Source organism: Choloepus didactylus, chromosome 4 (genome assembly GCF_015220235.1).
Source record: "Choloepus didactylus isolate mChoDid1 chromosome 4, mChoDid1.pri, whole genome shotgun sequence".
In the NCBI taxonomy this organism is placed as follows: Eukaryota; Metazoa; Chordata; class Mammalia; order Pilosa; family Megalonychidae; genus Choloepus; species Choloepus didactylus.
Window position 1 is genome coordinate 111,179,855 of NC_051310.1, and position 13,724 is coordinate 111,193,578.

General features: G+C 39.9%; 1 protein-coding gene and 1 long non-coding RNA gene across 17 annotated transcripts in view; one reads left to right on the top strand and one right to left on the bottom strand.

The window, feature by feature from the left end:
* The window catches only part of LOC119531855, a 132,209-nt gene that overhangs the window by 21,075 nt on the left and 97,410 nt on the right, over window positions 1-13,724 (top strand). The window lies entirely within an intron of this gene.
* The window catches only part of IQCH (IQ motif containing H), a 301,965-nt gene that overhangs the window by 1,288 nt on the left and 286,953 nt on the right, over window positions 1-13,724 (bottom strand). For all 12 annotated transcript variants that reach the window (XM_037833597.1, XM_037833596.1, XM_037833589.1 and 9 more), the window contains 2 exons: window positions 9,135-9,196; window positions 4,052-4,160 (listed from right to left, as the gene is read on the bottom strand). In XM_037833597.1, the coding sequence (XP_037689525.1) occupies window positions 4,052-4,160; window positions 9,135-9,196 (171 nt within the window). The remainder of the gene's footprint in view (window positions 1-4,051; window positions 4,161-9,134; window positions 9,197-13,724) is intronic.

Here is a 13,724-nt window from a genome sequence, read left to right on the forward strand (position 1 = left end):
ATGTCTGGTGAATTGGTTTCAGTTTATTCACAAGGTTATTCAACCATCAACACTATCTAATTCCAGAACATTTTCATTACTCCAAAAAGAAACTCATTAGCAGTAACTCCCCGTTCTTCCCTGTCTCTAGCCACTGGCAACCACCGATCTATGTTCTCTCTCTATGGATTTGCCTATTCTGGACATTTCATATAAATGGAATTACATAATACATGACCTTTTATGTCTGGTTTCTTTCACTTAGTATAATCTTTTCAAGGTTCATCCATTTCTTAGCATGTATCGTACTTCATTCCTTTATGGCTGAATAATATCCCATGATACGGATATACCACATTTTGTTTATCCATTCATCAGTTGACAGATATTTGGGCTGCTCCGCACTTTTTGGTTATTATGAAATAACATTTCTTTGAACATTTGTGTACAAGTTTTGGGTGAACATATGTTATCAGTTCCCTTAGGTATATACTTAGGAGTAGAATTGCTGGGTCATATAACTGTGTTTAACTTCTTGAGAAACTACAAACTTTTACACAGCAGCTGCGCCATTTACATACCCATCAGCAAGGCATGAGGGTTCCTGTTTCTCCATATCCTCATCAACACTTATTATTGTCTCTGTGTTTTATTGTAGCCATCCTAGTGGGTGTGAAATGGTATCTTGTGGTTTTGATTTGCATTTCCCTAGTAAATAATGAGGTTGAGCATCTTTTCATGTGTTCATTGACCATCTGTATATCTTCTTTGAAGAAATGTCTATTCAAATCCTCTGTTCATTTTTAAAATTGGGTTATTTATTTTTTGATCATTGAGTTGTAAGAATTCTTTGTATATTCTGGATACTAGACCCTTAAACAGGTATATGATTTAGAAGTATTTTCTCCCATTCTGTGGATTGTCTTCTCACTTTCTTGATAGTGTCTTTTGTAGCACAAAACTTTTTAATTTTGATGAAGTCCAACTGATCTATTTTTTTTTCTTTTGTTACTCATGCTTTTGGTGTCATATCTAAGAGTCCTTTGCCAAATCCAAAGTCCCAAAGATTTACACCTATGTTTTCTTCTAAGAGTTATAATTTTAGCTCTTACCTTTAGGTTTTGATCCATTTTAAGTTAAAATTTGTATATGGTGCAAGGTAAGGGTCCAACTTGATTCTTTTGCCTGAGGATATCCAGTTTTCCCAGTAACATTTGTTAAAAAGACTATTCTTTCCCCACCAAATTATCTTGACACCTTTGTCAAAAATCAACTGATAATCTTAATTCTATTTCATTGATCAACATATGGATTTTTAAGCCAGTGCCTCACAGACTTAAATACTGTAGCTTTGTAGTAAGTTTTAAAATTAAGAAGTGTGAGAATTCCAGCTTTTTCAAGGTCACTCTGGCTATTCTGGGTTTCTTGCATTTACTAATGAATTGTCCATTTCTGCAAAAAGGTCTGATGGGATTTTGATAGGGACTACATTAAATCTATAGATCAGTTTGGGGAGTATTGCTTTTTTAACAATATTAAGTCTTACGATCTGTGAACATGGCTATTTTTCCATTTATTTAGGTCACCTTTAATTTCTTTCAATGATGTTTCAAAGTTTTCAGTGTACAAGTCTTGCAACTCTTTTGTTAAATTTATTCCTAAGTGTGTTAGATTTTTGATGCCATTGTAAAAACAGAATTGTTTTCTTAGTTTCATTTTAGGATTTCATTGCTAATGTATAGATATACAACTGATTTTTGAATATTGTTCTGGTGTCCTGCAACCTTGCTGAATTCATTTATTAGCTCTACTGTGTTTTTGTGAATGTGTTGATTCCTTAGGATTTTCTATATATAAGATCATGTCATCTGCAAAGAGAGATAGTTTTACTTCTTCCTGTCCAATCAGGATGCCTTTTATTTCTTTTTCTTGCCTAACTGCCCTGGCTGGGTCCTTCAGTACAATGATGAATAGAAATGGCAAGGGTCAACGTGTGGGGAAAGTGCTCAGTTTTTCACCATTAGGTATGATGTTAGCTGTAGGTTTTTGTAGATGTCCTTATCACGGTGAGGAAGTTCCTTTCTACTCCTAGTTGTTGAGAGTTATTAGCATGAAAGGGTATTGGATTTTGTCAAATCCCTTTTTTTTTCTTGTAACACTTTTCAATTTTGAATTCAGTCTTTGCTGATAAATCCTTGTTTATAAACTGAAATATCTATTAGAAAGCCTTTAGATAGATAGTAGACAGAAAATGTTACCAAAAATGAAGCTATTCCACCTTTCAGTGGAATAACCATTCAAGTTATTGTTATCATTCTTATTTAGTGAGGTTTGATATTTTGGTCTTGTAAAACTTCTAATGAGACTAAAAATCAAGATAACAATGATTCATTTGAGAATCAGACTAGAAACCGTGAGATGGGTAAGAGACACTTGAGAACATCTGACTTTTGATGATTTTTGAAAGTCAAAGAAAGAGCAAAGAAATAGTTTTCATTTTGCAAGGGTGGTTGGCTGATTGGTTTTGCCAACCTCAAGTCCAAGCTCAGAGTCTATTTAGTCTATATGGATTTGGAGATCAACCATCTGATTCTGATTATTAGTTATATTTGGACAGGCTAAACTGATCACATACCGACAGGCTCAGATTTTTGCACATGGCAATAACAGATAAAATGACTCTAGCTGGCAAGGACTTAGGATATGAATGATGAACATAGGCCTTTCAGGACCAATGAAAGTTGATGTAACACTGGGCCCATTTTCTATTGAGTTTTTTCAATGACGTTGTGGGAAAAGCAGTGGTCACTCTTCCAGGTCACAAAATTGCTTTAAAGAGCAAATCACAGTTATTATATTATTGTTACAAATGGTACAGGCCCTAACTCAAGAAAAAAGGTATTCAAAAATTATACTTTTATCAAGCCTTTGTTGGGCTTTCCATTTATGAGAACACTCACATGCAGTTTCTGATCAAGTCCTGTAAGTTACTTGACCCATTTAAATGTGATAAAGGCCTAGGCTGGGACTCAGGTGCAGACCTTGATGATCAACACCAAGTTTCATCTCTTATATAGACCTTATACAGGGAAAATCCTAAGGAATTGACATACATACACAAAAACACAGTAGAGCTAATAAATGAGTTCAGCAAGGTTGCAGGATACCAGATCAATATTCAAAAATCAATTGTATATCTAGCAATGAACAATCCAAAAACGAAACCAAGAAAACAATTCTGTTTACAGTAGCATCAAAAATCTAACACACTTAGGAATAAATTTAACAAAAGAATTGCGAGACTTGCACACTGAAAACTCTAAAACATTATTGAAAGAAATTAAAGGTGATCTAAATAAATGGAGAAATAGCCCATGTTCATAGATCATCTCTGATCAGCAGCTGATTCAAACACCCCAGCATGGACCTTGCTCCTGTTCTCTACAATTCAGAGACTTCTAGTCTCTGAATAGAAGACACACATTTGGATTTCACTGGCCAACATCAGTAGAGGCCATTTGGAAGCTTCAGAAAGTTAGTGAGGAAACATCTGCTCCACTTTGGAGAAATGGGTTGGGGCAGTTGATCCACACATAGGCTGGGGTTTTCTCTTGCTTCTCACTACCACACACATTGTCCTTCTGGGGTTTCAGAACTTCTGTAGCTCTAGAAACTGGGGCTCCCCAGGAATCCCCAGGCAGATACTGTATTAACTGAAGTATAGGTAGGTTACATTCACAGTTTTTCATTGTGACAGCCTCTGTTTTGGTTCCATTGTGACATTTCAGCTTCAACCCCTACATTAGAAAGCTCTGTTGTCTTGTGAGCTTGGATTTGGAAATGGCAGCAAGTTAAAGGAAGTCTATTATATTTCAAAGAAAAAGTTTCAAACTATTAAATTTAACTAACAGGTTCAGTGAGAACCTTACTATATTGACCCTGCACATTGTAAAATGTGCACTGCTTACCATAAAAAAAAAAGATGGTTTAGCACTTGTTTACAATACAGCATGAGGTATTTTCAGCCGTTGTATAGAAATTAACCAGGATCGTTAGTTAATTAACACCTCACCTTAAAATTGGTCTCGCCTTGCATATTAGGTGCTGATATTTCTTGATGGATGATGAAGAGATTGCGAGCAAAGGTCATGAGGACCCCCTGGAGATCCTCGCCGATTGTTCTGTTAATGATATCCAAACAAATGAGTTTACCAACGATTCCCCTCACATGCTTAAAAACAATCACCCTCTCATTTGTGCCTGTCTGGTGATGGAATTTAATGAGTATTTTCAATCTCAGAAGGTGGCAATCTTCAGGGAGATATGAAAGATGAGGCTCCATTTTAACTTGTCAACAAAAAGGATTTGTGTAATAAATATTTTTTATTAATCAACTTAGCAGAATATAGCAATAGGTTCAGTCATTCCTAGCAAAAGGCAACTACTGAGCTAGGACAGTTTAAATTTGTTGAAGAGAATTGTTGCTAAGTGTAATTCATGCCTAACGATGTCCTGTTTCCAGAGACATTTGCACCTCCGTATTCTGGAGACTTTTGCCTGGGGTTTATTTTTTGTCTCACGTGTATAAGTGACTCCTGCTGCTTCCAAGAGTGTCCTACCCATGTTCAGAGGAGAATGTGCCCCCTCATCTTTATAAATCTGAACACCCCCTTCAAGAAGATTTCAGAGACAACTTGGAAACCGTCCTGTAGAATAATAGTGTGGGCAGTGAGCTTTCCCAAACAACTAGATCGTTTTAAGTTTTAACTTGGAAACAAAACTCCGGAGTATTTTTCTAGCTACTTTTTGAACTTTATCAGATAAAAAGAAAAAAGATTACATGAATGGAATAATTTAAAAAATTGTTCTGGCCTGAGGTGTTGAACCCTAAAGGCAGCTGACTAAAACTCTGAAATGACTTCTTTCCCAACTGCTACCTGTAAAGTAAGTTACCTTAGACTCTAAGGAGGAGGTCCTTTTGGAATGGCTGCCCTCCAACCAGCTGGGGCTTTCTTTTGGGTCAGGGTGGGAGTGGAAATCTTCCCAGGCCCCAAAGCAGGAGACTAAGGCTCTTGATCCTGCCACTGACTAACTCTGTGCCCTTGGGGAAAGTTACTTAAGCTCTCTGTGTCTTCACTTTTCTCTGAAATGAAGGAACTGGACTAGATCAGTGTTTCCGAACTTTTGGAGTTACATCCCCAAAATTCAAGAAAGTGCCTGTCTACCCCCCTTATGACTGCTGAACATTAGTATCTCATCTTTCAAGAAAACAAATAATAGAGGCAACTTCAGAATCAGTAATCCTTTTAAGTGATTTATATTTTTTGCCACAGAGTCAGTATATATATAGACTTTGGTGCTTCTTAAAACAGCAGATTCCTAGGCTCCACCCCAGATCAACAAAATCAGAAACTTTGGGCTTGGGGTCCCGGAATGAGTAGTGTTCAACAAGCTCACCAGGTGATTCTTATATATGCTTATCTACACTAAAGATTGAGACCTATGCTTTAACAAAAGTATATATCGGGAGGGTGGGGGCAGGGACACGGATGCACGTGGACACATACATGGATATGTGCCCCTCTCACTACCCCCTTCTCAGCTTCTTGGGGTCCATGATCCCCAGAGGCAGGATGGACCCTAAGTCCCCTCCCCTATTAATTAATTCATTTCTAGGATTTCCTTCATTTTCATTCCTTGAAATTTCTCCTCAAATGCCCCTATCCCCAGAATATCCCTGAATAAATGGACTCAGTATGAAGTTACTCCTGCAAAGCTAAACTACAAAGCTCTGGTCTCTTCGGTCATCCCCTCTTGGAGCCCTCAGCTTTCCTAAAGAAGCGGTTGGCTGATGTTCTTCACCTGATCTGACCCAACTGCAATAAAGCAAAGCAACACTCAGTCGTCTCATGAAAAGCTTCCCATTAAGACTCCAGAGAAAATTATGCAACACAAAGAAGAAAAGTTTACATTTTCTCATCTTTTCCTTTTCGGAGAACACAGACTGTCTCCTGGCCATTGTTTATTAAATCAGCTCTTCTCAGCCTCCCATGTTCACGCCTCTGTGCAACTCCTGATACACTAGCTGTAATTCTACTCTTTTATCTCACGCTCAAGAAAGCACAGCCAGATGCAAGTGAGAATTACAGAGATAATCTTGACTCCTATCTAATATTCAGATAAAGTAAATTAGTAAATTCTGAACAAACTTGTACAAGTAATGATGCACTTTACAACAGGCTGAGAATCTCTGCATTTCATAATAGGGTCCCCTGTACAAGGCAGTTGCTCAATACAGACTTTGTGTGCAGTGAAAAGAACACTGGTTCAAGACCAGTGTTTGACCCAGAGAAATCCCACCCTCTCAGCCACGGTTTCTCCATCTCTAATATGAGGGTTGATCACTCCGAGGTCTTTCCCTGCTCTAACATTCTCTGGTTCTATCGCTGCAGTAAAAGATGAGAATAAGACGGGGCAGAAAACACTAGGCAAGGCTCTAGTCTTTCAAGAGGCCCATGTCAACAGGGCTCTCTCTGTAGGATGTGCGAGTAGCAGTAGCCATCTAGAAGGCACACCAGTAGGACTATTTCTACCACTAAAGCTAACCTGCAGGTCAAACATTCTTGCCTGAAATCTCAGGTGCAGGTGTAGGGACAGCTGGGGGAGTTCCTCTTCGTTACCAGTCTAATTATTCATTCTGTACACTTCAGCATCAAGTTAGCCTTGCTGCTAGGTTGGTTTCATGATTGAGGGCTTCCTTGCTCATGAAACAGTCTCTTCCTCTAACCCCTAAATTCTGTGATGGTTTCCTCTTGCCTGGTTCCTTTATGCCTGAGTACCCACCTGAATAAACCTGCCTGTGGCCCATACCCTGGGAACTCAGCCTCTGCTCTGTTAGCACAATCCCTGTCTCATCCCCTCTATAAATCCTGGTCCTGGGTGTCAGCCTTTGTTTGGCTTTGTCACCTGCCGACAGGTTTTCTTCATGCCACCCCTGCCGGCCCTGTGTCTCTAAAAGTGGCGTCCCGTGTCTCACTCCCCCCACCTAGCCCTCAGGATATCCTGTTACTTTTTGCAGTTGGAACTTCACTGATGCTATGCTGTTTGCTTCCTGGGATGACCTCCAGGCACCTGAACCTCCTGGATCCTGAACATGGCCTGCCTGGCTGCTCATATCTGTAACCTGATGGGAGCTCCCCTCTCTCAGCCATATCCCATGGGCATATGAGTTCGTCTAGTTCTTTGCTAGTTTACTTTTCATGCCAATCTGTGCTCAGTACACCAGAGTTCATGTCTCTATGGTTTGATTCCTAGTTTTTGTACTTAACTAAACTATTTGTCTGAATTCCTGAGCTTAGAAACATACTTGGACTTTGAACCTTTCCTGCTTAGACTCATAACTTCTTGGGTGCGCATGACCTCTGGGAAATATAAATGTCTTGCTCCCCACTTTGCCAATTTCAAATCTGGTCAGCTGCTTAGTTTTCCTGTCCCAGTAACTGCCTGGCGGAACAAAGTCCTGCTATAGCCCTGGCATCATAGTGGCACATTTGGGGGGAGTGGAATAGGAAATGTTTCACCTCTGGGCTGCTGCTTTCCTTTTCCCTGCTTGTCCACAGTTGACATATGATACCATATTTACTTGACACACTATATCATATTTACTTACTGTCTGTTCACCCTACTAGAATGTCAGCATCAAGAGGGCAGGGATTTGTCAGTTTGGTTCATGGCTATATCTTCAACACCTAGAACTGTGCATGGCTTTCTAATATTCTGATAGGTAAGGGTAGGGTTCAGGGCAGGGAGGGAGCTGAGGGAGAGAACATCACTGGGAAGCAAAGAGCAACTCCTTCCCTGCACATGGTCAGAGTGTCCCTGGCTCTATTATCATCCTGATATGAAAATCTGGGTATATTAAATGAAAGCATGCTTGGTGGGATGCTATGGATTGAGGTCTCATTTCTGTTGCTATCACAGCTGTGTAACAAAAGGGTGGGATGGAGGACCTAAAATGAACAGTGAAGGGACTCTACTAATAAGACCCAATGGATTTTGCATGTTTATGGAATCTTGGGAAAAGGTTAGTCTTGAGGGGAGGATTTGACAGTTAGCTTCTCCTCTTCCCCCAGTGATGAGAACCTTTAAGAATATAAGCATTAGATAAATTGTAGCCACATTGTACCTCTAAAGTGGAAGAAACCAAAGTATTTGCATACGACAAGGGTGAATAGCACTGTATTGATGATGGCCTGTTATAACTGATTATGCTTTGGTAAAACAAAGGTCTGTTGTTTGAATAGGGGCTCCAAAAACACCCTGTACTGTGCAAATCTTTGTTAAAGGTGATAGAAAAAATATGTTCTTGTTTTAGTCTGTACCTGTTGAGACCAGTTTGCAGGAGACTGACCACCTAGGGGAAACTGAGGCTGCTTGGGAACACCATGGCTTCATAAGGGAATTGGTTCTTATTTGGTTAGTTTCTATGAGACCAGATCTCTATGAGGCCATGATGTATACATTGTTGTAGATGTTAGAAAGAAGAGAAATATAGGGCAGGAAGTTTCCCAATAAGTTAGGATGGCTCAAAGGTACCAAAGAATTGTATTCCAAAATATCAAATAAGGAGATAATTCAAGGTTGCAGTCTTAAAATTCTGGGTCATAGATGAGGAAACAACTTTGCCATCTCTCCAAAATACTCTGGAGAGAAATGTTCAGGTAATGGGGAAGTGTAGCGAAACCTCCTGAGCTTTGCCAGCTGGACTCCTCTGAATCCGCATATCCTCAGAAGACTGCTTCAGAGCGGAAACTGGGTATGAGAAGGGGCTTCAGATGTTGCCTTCTGTGGAATATCTTGCTAAGTCACTAGAGCACTTTTCTGAGCATGCCAGAATTGCAACTGCCCCTTCACAACTGGGACATCCCCATCACACAGATTTGTTATGCCTTATATGCGTATATGATTGAGTGTAGCATGTTGTTAAAACGAACCTCTTCCCCATCAATATGGGATAATCAATCAATTATATTTGGGAACCACCACCTGTGCATTTCAAGTCATTTTATGAAATACTTGTAGATCTCAATAAGATGGACTTCCAATTAATCAGCATGCTGATTAAAATGCATCACATAGAAATACTTCATACTCACAGCATTCCCAACTTGTCTCTTTTCAAGTGTTCATATAATAGAAAAACTGTTCCTTGTCTGTCCTGTAAAATTCAAGTGGGGAGATAAGAAATAGCATATTATCTTGGAAACAAAGTAAAGAAAATGTACTCCAATAAGACTATCAATATCCTGATTTGAAATGAATTCTAGAGCTGTCTTCAAATATTGTGAGAAGCACAATTGACAAGGCTGTCTCCAGAATATGGTTTTTGAAGTGATTCTATGATCACCAGAATCAGGATCATCTGTAATGCTTGTTTAAAAAAGGCATTACCATGGGCATCAACAAAGCTCAGAATCTTTGGATGGGAATCTTCCTTTTAGCGCACTTCCTGGGTGATTCTAGTGCATATCAAAATTTGGAAATCACTGTTCTAAGAGCAATGGGTAAAAAAACATAGGGAAGGAGGCGGGGCAAGATGGCAGACTGGTGAGCTGTAAGTTTTAGTTACTCCTCCAGGAAAGTAGGTAAAAAGCCAGGAACTGCGTGGACTGGACACCACAGAGCAATCTGTCTTTGGGCATACTTCATACAACACTCATGAAAATGTCGAACTGCTGAGATCAGCGAAATCTGTAAGTTTTTGCGGCCAGGGGACCCGCGCCCCTCCCTGCCAGGCTCAGTCCCGTGGGAGGAGGGGCTGTCAGCTCCGGGAAGGAGAAGGGAGAACTGCAGTGGTAGCCCTTCTCGGAAACTCATTCTACTGATTCAAACTCCAACCATAGATAGACTGAGACCAGACACCAGAGAATCTGAGAGCTGCCAGCCCAGCAGAGAGGAGACAGGCATAGAAAAAAAAAATAACACGAAAAACTCCAAAATAAAAGCAGAGGATTTTTGGAGTTCTGGTGAACACAGAAAGGGGAAGGGCGGAGCTCAGGCCTTCAGGCGCATATGCAAATCCCGAAGAAAAGCTGATCTCTCTGCCCTGTGAACCTTTCCTTAATGGCCCTGGTTGCTTTGTCTATTAGCATTTCAATAACCCATTAGATCTCTGAGGAGGGCCCTTTTTTTTTTTTTTTTTTTTTTAATCCTTTTTTCTTTTTCTAAAACAATTACTCTAAGAAGCTCAATACAGAAAGCTTCAAAGAATTGCAATTTGGGCACGTCAAGTCAAGAGCAGAACTAAGAGAGCTCTGAGACAAAAGGCAATAATCCAGTGGCTGAGAAAATTCACTAAACACCACAACTTCCCAAGAAAAGGGGGGTGTCCGCTCACAGCCACCATCCTGGTGGACAGGAAACACTCCTGCCCATCGCCAGCCCCATAGCCCAGAGCTGCCCCAGACAACCCAGTGTGACGGAAGTGCTTCAAATAACAGGCACACACCACAAAACTGGGCGTGGACATTAGCCTTCCCTGCAACCTCAGCTGATTGTCCCAGAGCTGGGAAGGTGAAGCAGTGTGAATTAACAAAGCCCCATTCAGCCATCATTTGAGCAGACTGGGAGCCTCCCTACACAGCCCAGCAGCCCAGAACCGCGGCACTCACCTGTGACATAGCACAGTCATCCCTCAACAGAGGACCCGGGGTGCACGGCCTGGAAGAGGGGCCCACTTGCAAGTCTCAGGAGCCATACGCCAATACCAAAGACTTGTGGGTCAGTGGCAGAGACAAACTGTGGCAGGACTGAACTGAAGGATTAGACTATTGCAGCAGCTTTAAAACTCTAGGATCATCAGGGAGATTTGATTGTTAGGGCCACCCCCCCTCCCCGACTGCCCAGAAACACGCCCCATATACAGGGCAGGCAACACCAACTACACACGCAAGTTTGGTACACCAATTGGGCCCCACAAGACTCACTCCCCCACTCACCAAAAAAAAGGCTAAGCAGGGGAGAACTGGCTTGTGGAGAACAGGTGGCTCGTGGACGCCACCTGCTGGTTAGTTAGAGAAAGTGTACTCCACGAAGCTGTAGATCTGATAAATTAGAGATAAGGACTTCAATAGGTCTACAAACCCTAAAAGAACCCTATCAAGTTCAGCAAATGCCACGAGGCCAAAAACAACAGAAAATTATAAAGCATATGAAAAAACCAGACGATATGGATAACCCAAGCCCAAGCACCCAAATCAAAAGATCAGAAGACACACAGCACCTAGAGCAGCTACTCAAAGAACTAAAGATGAACAATGAGACCATAGTACGGGATATGAAGGAAATCAAGAAGACTCTAGAAGAGCATAAAGAAGACATTGCAAGACTAAATAAAAAAATGGATGATCTTATGGAAATTAAAGAAACTGTTGACCAAATTAAAAAGATTCTGGACACTCATAGTACAAGACTAGAGGAAGTTGAACAACGAATCAGTGACCTGGAAGATGACAGAATGGAAAATGAAAGCATAAAAGAAAGAATGGGGAAAAAAATTAAAAAAATCGAAATGGACCTCAGGGATATGATAGATAATATGAAACGTCCGAATATAAGACTCATTGGTGTCCCAGAAGGGGAAGAAAAGGGTAAAGGTCTAGGAAGACTATTCAAAGAAATTGTTGGGGAAAACTTCCCAAATCTTCTAAACAACATAAATACACAAATCATAAATGCTCAGCGAACTCCAAATAGAATAAATCCAAATAAACCCACTCCGAGACATATACTGATCACACTGTCAAACACAGAAGAGAAGGAGCAAGTTCTGAAAGCAGCAAGAGAAAAGCAATTTACCACATACAAAGGAAACAGCATAAGACTAAGTAGTGACTACTCAGCAGCCACCATGGAGGCGAGAAGGCAGTGGCACGATATATTTAAAATTCTGAGTGAGAAAAATTTCCAGCCAAGAATACTTTATCCAGCAAAGCTCTCCTTCAAATTGGAGGGAGAGCTTAAATTTTTCACAGACAAAGAAATGCTGAGAGAATTTGCTAACAAGAGACCTGCCCTACTGGAGATACTAAAGGGAGCCCTACAGACAGAGAAACAAAGACAGGACAGAGAGACTTGGAGAAAGGTTCAGTACTAAAGAGATTCGGTATGGGTACAATAAAGGATATTAATAGAGAGAGGGAAAAATATGGCAAACATAAACCAAAGGATAAGATGGCTGATTCAAGAAATGCCTTCACGGTTTTAACGTTGAATGTAAATGGATTAAACTCCCCAATTAGAAGATATAGATTCGCAGAATGGATCAAAAAAAATGAACCATCAATATGTTGCATACAAGAGACTCATCTTAGACACAGGGACACAAAGAAACTGAAAGTGAAAGGATGGAAAAAAATATTTCATGCAAGCCACAGCCAAAAGAAAGCAGGTGTAGCAATATTAATCTCAGATGAAATAGACTTCAAATGCAGGGATGTTTTGAGAGACAAAGAAGGCCACTACGTACTAATAAAAGGGGCAATTCAGCGAGAAGAAATAACAATCGTAAATGTCTATGCACCCAATCAATGTGCCACAAAATACATGAGAGAAACACTGGCAAAACTAAAGGAAGCAATTGATGTTTCCACAATAATTGTGGGAGACTTCAACACATCACTCTCTCCTATAGATAGATCAACCAGACAGAAGACCAATAAGGAAATTGAAAACCTAAACAATCTGATAAATGAATTAGATTTAACAGACATATACAGGACATTACATCCCAAATCACCAGGATACACATACTTTTCTAGTGCTCATGGAACTTTCTCCAGAATAGATCATATGCTGGGACATAAAACAAGCCTCAATAAATTTAAAAAGATTGAAATTATTCAAAGCACATTCTCTGACCACAATGGAATACAATTAGAAGTCAATAACCATCAGAGACTTAGAAAATTCACAAATACCTGGAGGTTAAACAACACACTCCTAAACAATCAGTGGGTTAAAGAAGAAATAGCAAGAGAAATTGCTAAATATATAGAGACGAATGAAAATGAGAACACAACATACCAAAACCTATGGGATGCAGCAAAAGCAGTGCTAAGGGGGAAATTTATAGCACTAAACGCATATATTAAAAAGGAAGAAAGAGCCAAAATCAAAGAACTAATGGATCAACTGAAGAAGCTAGAAAATGAACAGCAAACCAATCCTAAACCAAGTAGAAGAAAAGAAATAACAAGGATTAAAGCAGAAATAAATGACATAGAGAACAAAAAAACAATAGAGAGGATAAATATCACCAAAAGTTGGTTCTTTGAGAAGATCAACAAGATTGACAAGCCCCTAGCTAGACTGACAAAATCAAAGAGAAGACCCATATAAACAAAATAATGAATGAAAAAGGTGACATAACTGCAGATCCTGAAGAAATTAAAAAAATTATAAGAGGATATTATGAACAACTGTATGGCAACAAACTGGATAATGTAGAAGAAATGGACAATTTCCTGGAAACATATGAACAACCTAGACTGACCAGAGAAGAAATAGAAGACCTCAACCAACCCATCACAAGCAAAGAGATCCAATCAGTCATCAAAAATCTTCCCACAAATAAATGCCCAGGGCCAGATGGCTTCACAGGGGAATTCTACCAAACTTTCCAGAAAGAACTGACACCAATCTTACTCAAACTCTTTCAAAACATTGAAAACAATGGAACACTACCT